This window comes from Cucumis sativus, chromosome 3 (genome assembly GCF_000004075.3).
Source record: "Cucumis sativus cultivar 9930 chromosome 3, Cucumber_9930_V3, whole genome shotgun sequence".
In the NCBI taxonomy this organism is placed as follows: domain Eukaryota; kingdom Viridiplantae; phylum Streptophyta; class Magnoliopsida; order Cucurbitales; family Cucurbitaceae; genus Cucumis; species Cucumis sativus.
The window spans coordinates 27799790-27811455 of NC_026657.2; the positions used below are offsets into that span (position 1 = coordinate 27799790).

At 33.5% G+C, this 11666-nt stretch overlaps 2 protein-coding genes and 1 non-coding gene across 8 annotated transcripts; 1 reads left to right on the plus strand and 2 right to left on the minus strand.

Annotated features, from left to right (window-relative positions):
• The first annotated feature begins 1275 nt into the window (after nucleotides 1–1275).
• Nucleotides 1276–1357, plus strand: TRNAS-GCU. The gene has a single exon. It is a non-coding gene; the product is annotated as a tRNA-Ser (tRNA).
• Nucleotides 1358–2774: 1417 nt separating this feature from the next.
• LOC101209400 (transcription factor MYB46) lies at nucleotides 2775–6193 on the minus strand. 2 transcript variants are annotated; one of them, XM_031881853.1, is made up of 3 exons: nucleotides 5985–6193; nucleotides 4674–5716; nucleotides 2775–4157 (listed from the first exon to the last, which is right to left on the minus strand). In XM_031881853.1, exons 2-3 carry the CDS (start codon nucleotides 4952–4954, stop codon nucleotides 3488–3490), a joined length of 951 nt encoding a protein of 316 aa, XP_031737713.1. In that variant the 5' UTR covers nucleotides 4955–5716; nucleotides 5985–6193; the 3' UTR covers nucleotides 2775–3487. The 2 variants fall into 2 exon arrangements, with proteins under 2 accessions (XP_031737713.1, XP_004149614.1); XM_004149566.3 differs by having other exon boundaries at nucleotides 4674–6193.
• A 1776-nt stretch (nucleotides 6194–7969) lies between these two features.
• LOC101205847 (ATP synthase subunit O, mitochondrial) lies at nucleotides 7970–11127 on the minus strand. Of its 5 annotated transcripts, none has more exons than XR_004214908.1 (6): nucleotides 10933–11123; nucleotides 10335–10385; nucleotides 9976–10059; nucleotides 9326–9438; nucleotides 8443–8529; nucleotides 7970–8350 (listed from the first exon to the last, which is right to left on the minus strand). XR_004214908.1 is itself a non-coding variant. In XM_031881894.1 (6 exons), the coding sequence occupies exons 1-4, from the start codon at nucleotides 10978–10980 to the stop codon at nucleotides 9412–9414; spliced, it is 306 nt and encodes a 101-aa protein (XP_031737754.1). In that variant the 5' UTR covers nucleotides 10981–11127; the 3' UTR covers nucleotides 7970–8350; nucleotides 8443–8529; nucleotides 9326–9411. The 5 variants fall into 5 exon arrangements, 3 of the variants coding, with proteins under 3 accessions (XP_031737754.1, XP_031737755.1, XP_031737756.1); XR_004214907.1 differs by having other exon boundaries at nucleotides 9853–10059; XM_031881894.1 differs by having other exon boundaries at nucleotides 9880–10059; nucleotides 10933–11127.
• Between the last annotated feature and the right edge of the window lie 539 nt (nucleotides 11128–11666).

An 11666-nucleotide genomic window follows, 5' to 3' on the forward strand; every position in this document is an offset into this window, starting at 1 on the left:
TTTGTTCAAGTATAACATACTGAAATTAATTTTAATAAAAACTTTCAATTAGGACCAAGTTTGTTTAAACTAAATCATTACCAATTTTAAAGCATAGAGGGACTAAAGAGTAGCAAGTTACAATTTAGAGACTAGATTATTACTTCTATTGAAACCAAAATGTTATTTAAAGAAAAAATACAATGGAGGAGTAGGTGCACTCGTACACATCCACTAAGTGAATACCCCGATCATCATCCCTGCTTCATTAATATATATATATATATATATATATATATATTATATATATTATATATATATATATATATATATATATATTAGGAAGTAATAGTACAAGAACAACAAGAGATAAAAATGATACAATAGAGCATAAAGGGCTAGAGATAAGCCAAATACAAAAGAAACTAGAAAGCATTTAAATTGATAGCTATAGAGGATGCACGGTCATTTGCAAACATATAGAGGAATTGCTAACCCACAGTCCCGAATATGAACAGATGACTTCCCAAAGATCAATGATCGATTTTTCTTTGTTCTTGAAAATACGATTATTTCTGTCCAGCCAAATGGACCATAACACAGATGCAATGGTGTTAAATTTGATGATTCCCCTTTATTATTGTGTTGATTTATGGAGCAAAGATCATAACATAAGGATTTTACCATTTTGTACTTGTTGGATTCTCCACCTGAGAAGACTTTCAAGCTTGGTCCATAGAATCATAGATGTTTGGCATGATATGAATATATGATCAATCTCCTCTAAATGTCTTTTACAAAAAGAACATCAATTTGGGTTCAGTTTGAGTGTTGAAATCTTTCTATGAAGAATATCTACGGTCGGAATCCTATAATTAGATTCTCCATCCTAAAATGTTTTATTTATGTTCATGTGAATGAGTTTTTTTTTCTCATGAGATATATATTTTTGTTGACTTCAATACTTTTATCTATTTGATCTATAAACTTTCAAAATTATATATTTAGTATCCGTACTTGTAAATTCAACCGAACATAAAATTCAAAACTACTTAAACAATTGAAACAAAAATTAAACATTTTAAGAATCTAGGACATACAATTAATTAATAAAAGTGCATAAATTTATTACATTTTTTAAAATTTGAGAACTAAACATACACAAATCTCAAAATTTACAGACCGAAAACGAAACCTAACATCACATATATACATAAATGTACTTTTCAAATTTTGTAATTACGAAAATGGTATATTGATATTTAAACACTTAGTTAGTAATGTGTAGCAACAAGAGTCGCTTTGGCCGAGTGGTTAAGGCGTGTGCCTGCTAAGTACATGGGGTTTCCCCGCGAGAGTTCGAATCTCTCAGGCGACGTTTCTTTTTTTTCTTTTTTCTTTTTCATTTTCATCATCTTCCTTCCCAGTCTCCTTCACTTGAACTGAACCCTAATTCTCAACAACTCTAATCTGTTGTTGTAGACCCTTTTTCCCTCTATCTTCTCTTCCTAATGAATGGATTTAATATCTTGATCAAATTCAAATTTAATTTTCATTTGTTAAAAGTTTCTTTCACTCCTTGAGTTATGTTTAAATTGTTAAATATCCTTTATAATAATTGAGTTAAGATAGGTTTCAATTAAATGATGCTTTTAATTTATATTTTAAAAAGCTACTATATTGCAACCCTAAAAATAGCAACTTATTATCTTTCAATTTTATATATATTCCAATTTGAAGACTTCTTCTATTCTCTTCTTTTTCTAAAACGTCATCGTTCCCGACATTATAGGAATAGGATGTCAAATACGAAATTGATATCAAAGAAGGTGTTCAATTTTGATTTTCCGATTCTATGTATAGTTATTAAGATATTTGAGTTATGTTATTCACCTTTCATGTTGGAAACTAAAAAGGAAAAGAAAAATTAACATCATCGAGCAGTAGACAATCACATGGAGAAAGAAGAAGAACAAACTCCAACTCCAAATTCCTTTGCATGCACATGAATTTTTGAAGAAAGACATGAACCATGGAAGTCATATAGCCGCACCATTTAATATGGTTTGATAATTCCACACATATATATCCCACAGGTCGCAACTTCCCGATGTGAGCTCATGAGGTGATCCATCGAATAATCATCCCAACAATAATAATGCTCTCGCGGTTGAAGTTCCCAGCATATCCCCTGAAAGAATCCAAAAGGCTTCGTACAGTCAATTTCACCCTTGAGATCACATTGAGCTTCCACACCAAATTCCATTTAGGATTAATTGAATGTTAGAAAGTTAATCAAACCTACAATCCAAAGTTCGTTTTGGATGTGTTATGTCAATTATATATTATTCTTTTGCATGCTTATGATCATCAATCTTGACCAAAAAACACCTTTTTGGAGCATGAATGGAGATCCCCATATTTGAAAATTTTCCCTTTTGAGACTTGTTCGACTAGAAAACTGTTATATAGCTTAAAATTTTCAAAATCTAAAAAATTATTATTAGCAACCAAACCATAGCAAGCATTTAACTGATTGAAACCCCCTTAATTCTCGTATAAACACAAACCAAATATTCTAAGATTCAAATGATTAATTAGGTGAACCCATATATATTTATATATATAGTTATGTTTGATATCATATTCTAAGGTATAAATTATTTGATTATTTTTCTTTTTAGATTAATAGAGTATTTCTTTCCATTCCAATTGATTTGTATGTGTAACTTGATATGTTAGAAGTTAGAAGGAAGAAAAATCATCAATTTAAAACATGAATAAGACTAGCAATATTGTCTGATCAAGGGAGAGATGTGTTGTGTAATATATATAATATCTCTTATGTAAGTTTGAATTTGTACACATAAATGATTAAAAAAACAACAAATGATCCAACCATTGTTTTATTTGCTGCTGCTACTATTATTTCATGGTGCTAACTGCTAACAAAAGACCATGGCTTGAAGATACCAAAATCTCTCTCTCAAGTTGGGATATTTTTAGAACAAAAGGCTTTTTTTCTTTTCTTTTGCATGTAAAAACACTACTTTATCTTCCAAATCTACTCTTCTCTCTAAAACTCTCTGCTTTTGATCCAAAGACACAAACACCAAAACCAAAAGTTTTCTCTTTCATTTCCCATTCCTCTCATGGGCTTCAACGCCATGGCCATCCAAAAAAACAATTTTTTTTATTTATTTATTTTCTTTCTTTCGTGGGATTTTATTGACACAAATAAGAAATCATTTAAGGGAAAAAATATATATATTTATATTTATATGGTTGGTGGTTTCCCCAAAAATTTCCTAAATGGCTTTGAAAAGCCTTTTATATGAAACTTAGGGTGGGGAAAAATAGGCTTTTTCTTTTTGGGTTTTGATGAGGGAGAAAATGAGGGATAAAGAATGTGTGTGTGTGTGTGTGGGTTTTTTGTTGTCCCTCAAAAAAAATTATAAAATAAATGAAGATTTATAGAATTTTAGAGGGAGGCAAAGGTTGAAAAAAATCAAAGAAAATGAGGAAATGAGGATATATCTTGCATGAAACTCTCCAAGTCCCATTCATTACCCATCTTCAAGCTTTCTTGTAATTGTCCATGGCTTCCCATATCTCCAAACATCTCCTCCACATTCAAATTCTGCTCATTTGTACCCAAATACTGATCAAAACTGCTTCTATTGTTCATTAGTGGAGGGTGGTTCATCTCTTCATGTGGAACACATAGCACTTCTCTCTCAAGCTCCATTGATCTCTGTGCCTCCAAACTTCCATATCTAAACCTCTCTTCCATTGATCTCATTCCCATTCCCATTTCTGTCAATGGGGCTTGTAGAAAGCCATTGGTGTTTCCAGCCATAGAGGCCATTTCAAAGTGGTTGTCAAGAAATGGCATGGATGAACCGTCGAAGGAATTGTGTCCTGTTGCAGAAAACGGTAATTGGGAAGAGGATGAGGAGGTCGACGATGAATCCATGCTCATGTTCATACTCATTATGTCATGTTCTTGCATTGCCATTATTCCTCCAAACATCATGTCCAATCTAGGATCTGATGATTCATGGTTGTATGGAGAGGAAGAGAGGTTGTTTTTTAACCTTTTCTTTAATGTGGAATTCCAAAAATTCTTTATTTCATTGTCGGTTCGTCCGGGCAAACGAGATGCGATTTGAGACCACCTATTGATTATTGTTTCCAAAGGAGATTAGGTTGTTTGGTTTCCAAATTCAAATAAAGAATTAATGCAAATGATATATAACTCATTTTAAAAATAAGGGATGTCCCCTCAAACATGTCTTTCATTTTATAATGTATATATGTATATGCTTAATCTTTACTCCATTTGAATAAGGAATTGTTTAACAGCATAACAAGTAATGCTTCATTTTGATGTACATTACAAAATACAACTAGATGTTCAATATCTTCTTTACAACATTCCTAAAAATGAAATGTATGTTCTATGTAATATGACATAGATCCATGCTATGTCCCTGTTTAAAACATATAAAGCAAATAATCATATCATATTAAACCCATGACTTTTAAGGTCAACACATATGATAACAAGTTTGAGATCAGGTTCATGAATGTAGGGAATGAAATGATTCTTCATCAAAAAAAAAAACTCATTTGAAACTCTCAATTTGGTATCAAGAAAAGGAGTTAAGGAGAGAGAGAGAGAGAGAGAGGACCTGTTGCCAATAAGAGAATGCAAATGAACAATAAGCTCTTCTTCCTGAGGAGAGAAAGCTCCGCGTTTAAGATCAGGTCTAAGATAATTAATCCAACGAAGACGACAACTCTTCCCACATCTCTGAAGCCCTGCATTCCTAGCAATATCACTCCAACAGCCCTGCCCATTGTTCAACATATACCTCATTAGCTTCTCATCCTCCTCCGGGGACCACAGGCCTTTACGGTATTTGTTCTTCTCAGCATTCTCTTTCCCAAGAACTGCCTCTGGCTTCCTCATTCTTCTCTCAGATTTTTTCTGATGTTTCAGGTTTTTTTCCCCAACTGGGTTTGGTCACTGCATGGAGATTTGTATATATATGTGTGTGTGTAAAGAGAAAAAAGAGAGAGAAAAAGAGAAGGCTTCATGGCGTGGTAAGGGTGATGATGATGGAGATGGTTGGGGATGCTTTGGTTGCTTGAAGAATATAGGTTTGAATTGTGAATATGTGTTAAGAGAGAGAGAGAGAGAGAAGATTGTGTTGGTTGGTTGATAGGTGGAGTGGAAAACGGATTGGAGGGGGACCTCCATTTGTGTATGTGTCTCTCTATGGAGAGAGAGAGAGAGAGAGAGAGAGGAGGAGGAGGAAGAAAGAGAAGAAGGGGATGGTTGGTCTTCTTGTCTTTGACTCAATTCTTGTCTTTTTTTTGCATTTTTCTTCACTCACAAGGTAATCATTGTCTCTGTATAACAAAGAACTACAGTTTTGCTTCCACTTCACATAATAATCTCTCTTTCTCTCTCTCTCTAGAGACACGTGACTATGAAGAATAAACCTAGAGAGAGAGAGAGTACATGAATGTACTTTGGTACTTTGGGATGTGTTTTCTAGTGTTCCACAATTTGATAAATGTTTTCCCCCTTTCTTCTTTCCAATTCATCCCTTCAACTGGAGATTGTCCAATAATTTTTAATTCTCTTTGCATGAGAGATCTCCTTTCATTTGAGGCCACTGTTTGAACAGAGATTGTCTTCACCAAAATAAATGTATGACAGCAAATCCTAGAAACCATTTATGATTTACACGTTATGGAAAAAACATGAATAAATCTTCAGATGCAATTTGCTTTTACTAAAAGAGGAATCATCGACGTATCAACTTTTGTTGATCTACATGTACAAAGAAATGGATGGATTGTGTTTTAGTTGAATAAAAGTTAATGTAGCCAAATTATTTAACTTTTCTTTTCCTCTGATTGACGTAAAACATGGCATAGAAGTAATGGACAGCTTTTGAAGAGTTTGGATGTATTAGTTGAATAAAACTCACTTAGGGCTGCTGAAACTTCCCTGGGAAGATGGATCATAAAAGCATACGGCAAGAAGTGGGGCCTTCAACACCCTGAATTTTCCAAGGAAAATCTTATAATATTAGTCTGTTCTTCCAAAATCTGGTACTTTACTTCCCCCTGTTTTAAAGAGAAGAGAAGGAAAAAGAAAAGCCAAAAATGTAATCAAACAGATCTAAATAATTGTAGTGGGTGCAGAGGGTAATGCAATAATCAAAAACTTAGTCTAATAAATATGGTAAATCAGTTTGTGAGCATTCTTGATAATAAAGTCAAATGAACAGATATTGCTTCCTACATCAATTAAGAGATAACATGACCCATCTAATAGTTAGCTCCATTAATTGCAACAGTTACTCAAATTCTTTCATTACCAACAACAATTTCAAGCAATCTAGGTAAGCCTCATTGATTGTCTACGTGGTCTTTGTGTATTCTTATCCAAAAACATACCCATCATTGCTGTCAATTGCTTTGAGTGTGCATAAGAATTATACAAGTATTCCATACGTATTCATCACCTTTCCCTATTCATTATATTTCGTTCTTACTCGATCAAGAACAAAGTTTACTAAAAGAATATTGATATCCACTAAATCACTAATTTACTGCAAAAAAAAAAAACTCAGGGTCCATTAACATCCCCCCAATAAAAATAATAAGAAGAAGAAGAAGAAACAAAAAGAAGAAAGCCATCTTCTGTCAAGAAAGTCATAAGCAATTACTTCCTCTACCTAATCCCTCTCCCTGCTTGTCTAAGTTTGGGAGAAGAAAAACTCATCTATGCACAACCAAATTATCATGGAAAATCCATCACCATTTCCCAGTCATTGTCTCAAAGAAAACAGTTTAGCAGGTCCTTGTCAATTCCTGAGATTGTTAGGGAAAATAAAATATTATAGTATGAGTTTCCCTGTATATATATATATATATATTTTTCTCTCCTGAAAGAGACTAAATAATTTTTCTGAGCAAAAAAGCAAGTGGTAGACTCCAAAGCTACTCAAATGTTCAAAAAAGCATTCTATTCTATCTATATACAGCTGTACGAAAAATCCAAGTCATGATTATGATCCAACACAAAGCAACATCCTACTTGGATACAAAGATAAGAAAACCAACCAGTTCCTCAATACACATGGCATTCATCAGCGACATAATGAGAATTTAACCGCAGATGTTTTTTTCTTTTTCTTTTTTTTCTGTAAGCTTGTATTCATATCTAAACAGAAGCTTTTCAACCAAAAATCATGATATGAAAAGTTGAAGTACTCAAAGAAATGCTGTCATCATAAGAAAAAGCAGATCAGTTAAACAAAAGAAGACCATCTTTTTATCTCCCAGGAAGATATAGCAGATGGTATTTGGTGAATCCAAAGAAGGCAAAGGACAAAAAAAATGCAAAAAATAACATACTAGAAAATCATTGAATTTCATCAGCATCCATAAAAGGTCAAGGAAAAATAAATGGCAAAATTGAAATCATTGGCCTCCATTCCAAATGTAAAGCATCATGATTTCAAAGTGCATGACTATATATCTTTATGCTGAAAACTAAGATGAGAAGTTTGTATTCTTTGAAAAATATGCTTGCATTTTACTCTCTATCACACATTCTCAATCTGAAGGTTGTAATAAAGAACAACTCGAGTTTATTGTCTCAGGGAAGTATCCAAGTCGGTCAAAAATGGTGGCGTTAATGTCTCATTACACCACATGTAAAATGTAAATAATCACATGATCGGGTGGATCACAAGTTGACCAAACTGAAAAGTAAATGAAATTAACTCACGCGCAAAGCTTGTAAAGATATTTCAAGTTTCAACATTTCTCATTAAGATTGTGTTGTACAATCACTTGTTACTCCAATTTCATGAAGAGTTCAGACGTAACATCAGATTGCAGAATATGTTGAATTTGTTGATTATATATTGGTGGTTCCAGAAGGAATGGAAGCAATCACATATAAGGAGATATAGAGCCATTAGCTTGCAATACCATTGATAAACATAAAATTTGCCACTATTATAATTCACATAGAAAGCCGACACTCTTATTTCCACCTACATGATTGTATACCATCATAATCAATAACAAGTTTGGGTAAAAACCAACAAAGAATGGGGGAAAAAAGGGAAATGTCTTTGTCTATTAACATGGATGACAAAGTGACGATTAGCTGCAGATGATGACATGGTGCCACAGAAGTTAAACACCTTTTCACAGACCATCAAGAGTTACAGGTTGGCGCAAGAACCTTTATTTGAAGTGCCCGTGTTTTAATGGACATATCAAACACCTTCTCGCCAAATTCTACAACTAGACCACCAAGGATGTTGGGATCGATCTGGCAAATACAAGAGCAGTGTTTGAATTTCTCAAGAAGGCATGCTATATTCATAAAATTGAAAAACCTAAAAAAGTTTCCAATCAAAGTACCTTCTGCTCGAGCTTAACCTTCTTGCCTTGTCCAATTATATCTTGCATTGTCTCCTTCAATTCTTTCTCTTCTTGTGCTGGAATGGGCTGGTAAATCACAAATCAGTTGTAATGTGTATTGAGGTTTATACAATTTAATATTTTATTTTACTTTTGTCTGGTTAGAACACTGAAATCCTAAAGCCTTGTTTAGTAACCATTTTGTTTTTGAAACCAAGCATATAGACATTACTTCTACTTCCAAATTTTTTCACTTGTTATCTACTATTTACCAATGGTTTAAAAAATCAAGTTAAAATTTAAAAACTAAAAAAAAGTAGCTATTAAAAACTTGTTTTTGTTTTTGAATTTAAACTAAGAATTCAACCATAGTACTTAAGAAAAATGCACATCATTGTATGAAAAGGGAAGAAAATATGATTGATTGTCAAAAGCCAAAAATGAAATGGTTACCATTACCAAACAGGGTCTAAGGAGATAAAACCCTATGAAGAACTACAACGCACCGAGAGCCATGTGCTGATTCAATAAAAAAACCAATTAATTTTAAATATCAACAACTCTACTTCTCCAAGTATTTTATGTGATTAACCTTTTCATAGATGATCAACGAATTGCTGATATCAATAGGCTAGAAATATAAACAGAAGTAAATTATTGCAAAAGGCTTCTAAACACACTTATATAAAAGGCATCCTGCGACATCCACAAATCAGTTGCCAAATTTAAATGGGTTATCCGTCATCCCTTAGACACAGATATCACTTTGCATAAGTTAATGCTAAACATATTCAATCACTTCGCACATTGAACTCTGTAGATAAGAAGTTGGTTTTTACCTGAACTAAAAGAAAACAAAAAGCACAGTGAAAGAGAAGCTTACAATAACAGTTGTAACAATGGCTTTAACTTCTCCCCTATGAGCCATGGTCAACTCCAAGAATTTCTTTGCTATGCTATCTACATATCTCAGCCTCCCATTCTCAGCCAGGACAACTACAATTACGAATCATAAAAAATCCAAGTAAGAACACACAAAAGACTCCTTGAAGTGATGCATTTTAAAAGCCAGTATCCTTATTTGCAGAGCATGAGTACTTCATCAATTAGAACAAAGTGTAAGATGCGTGAGTCGATGAAATTTTAAAAAAAAGAACCAACAATCCCATTAACCATCTCAAATATCTCAAAAGCCGTATATTATAACACTCACTTCTTCAATCATGAAAGAAAAAAATCTCCATACCTCTCAAGCCGGATCTTATATAGGGTATGAAATAATACAATGACAATATGACAATTAGTATAAAGTAAGAAATAGAAATTGACAGACAATTTGTGCCTCACAAAAGGAGCCAAAGCTAAAGTCAGTTTTCATCCACACAACCACAGAAGAGCAAACAATCCTACCCAAAAAGTTCTCTACAATGCCTTAACTCTAGTTTTCGCTGGAATTGACAGGTCCATTGTGAACTGAGAAAATGTAGGGCTTTTCTTAACAGCTTGGACAAGGTTAACAAGTTCAAATTCCACCTTGTCTAAAGAATTAGCTTTTATTGCAGCTGGATACAGAGCAGAGGCATAGTTTCCAGACCCTCCAAACAAAGCAATAGGCACCTGCCAATATAGCAGATAAGAAAGCACGCTTGTAAATTAACTTCAACGAATGCCAGCAAGAGACATATATTGCCCATGGGAAATCTCTTCTATAATCACCTATAGGTGTTTGGGGATTTCCTCTCTATTTCATTTATCCAATGAAATGTTCCTTCTCGAAAAAAAGAAACATATATTGCACATGCACTCTAAGTTCCAAAGGACATATTTGATAGTAATTCTAGAAATCTGTTAGCAAAATGATATATGAGGAGTTAAGATAAGTAATGGTATACCTTCACTTTTCCTTCATTTCTCCCTGATGCAGCGGTATAAGTTCTTGAGAGCTGCATCAAGTTAGTAAGGAAATTATTGAGGTGATATTACCATAATCAGACAAAACCAGTGAAAAAGTCAAGAAATCATCTGTATTCACGGAAACATCGACCAATATCGAGAGAAACTGAAAATAGAAGCTCTAAACACCCTGTCAAACTTGTTTAGCAAAGAAAATGACATCTTCAATTTGCTAAAAATGCATAACCACCCTAAACACGAACCTCAAATTATACCAATTCATCACAAATTCCACGACTTTTCGAAACGTTACCACCCACCCACATACGCACACACTCCCAATACACTAGCTCAGATAATCAGAATTATGTCCTCATGATCATGATTCCCTTTCCACTGGCAACCGAACAGAATATATATAAGTTCCAGTAAATCCTAAACCCAAGAATACAGAGTACAAGGCCTCCACAATTGAGCGGAAGGAACAGGAGAAGCATATTTGGAATGGTAAGGAAAAGCGGAAATAAATGTGAGGGACAGAGAAGATGGAAAAAGTGAGATGGAGTAGGGGAGTACAGGAGGATTGGGATCTCAAACCTTGGTGAGGACAGAGATAGTTGATTTGATGCGACTAGCGAACGCCATTTCTGTACAGAGAGATACCCTAAATTCTCTCAAAGGCGGGATTGGAGGGTTGGAAGTTGGAGGTTGAAGAGAAGGTTGGAGGTTGAGGAGGAGGGGGCAGAAGTTTGATTTATATTCATTTGAGTATAGTGTGTAGTAAGTTGATATTGTATATATAATATGATCACTTCACCGTTTCTCCGTTTCTCCGTTTCTCCGTTTCTATATTTGAAGTTTTCAAATTTTCAAGAGAATTGGACTTCGATCTTTTTTAAGATTTTTAAGCTAAGAAATTCCACTTTTGGGCCTATGTTTCAAAAATGTCCTTTAAGTTTTAAATTATTCAATTAAGAATTTTAGAGATAATAATTTAGAGTTTTACCCTTTTCACTTTGAAAGGGAGATAATGCAAGTTTTCTTAAGAAAATAAGACAATACATTTAACATATTTTTTTCTTATTTTCAATTGAAGTGAAAATCATTTAATATTTAATATAAAAAATTTTCACTTTCATTTTGACCGAAATTGTTAGATTGAATTTAATTAACAAATATATCTACGATCTCTCAATATTTTTACTCCGTTTATTTCTTGATTTCTTGTTCGTCGATCAAACCATGTTTCTTTTTTCGTTCGTCGATCAAACCATGCTTCTTTTTTCGTTCATTTTTCGGTTAAGTTTAAAACCTTTTCATCTCCCGATTTT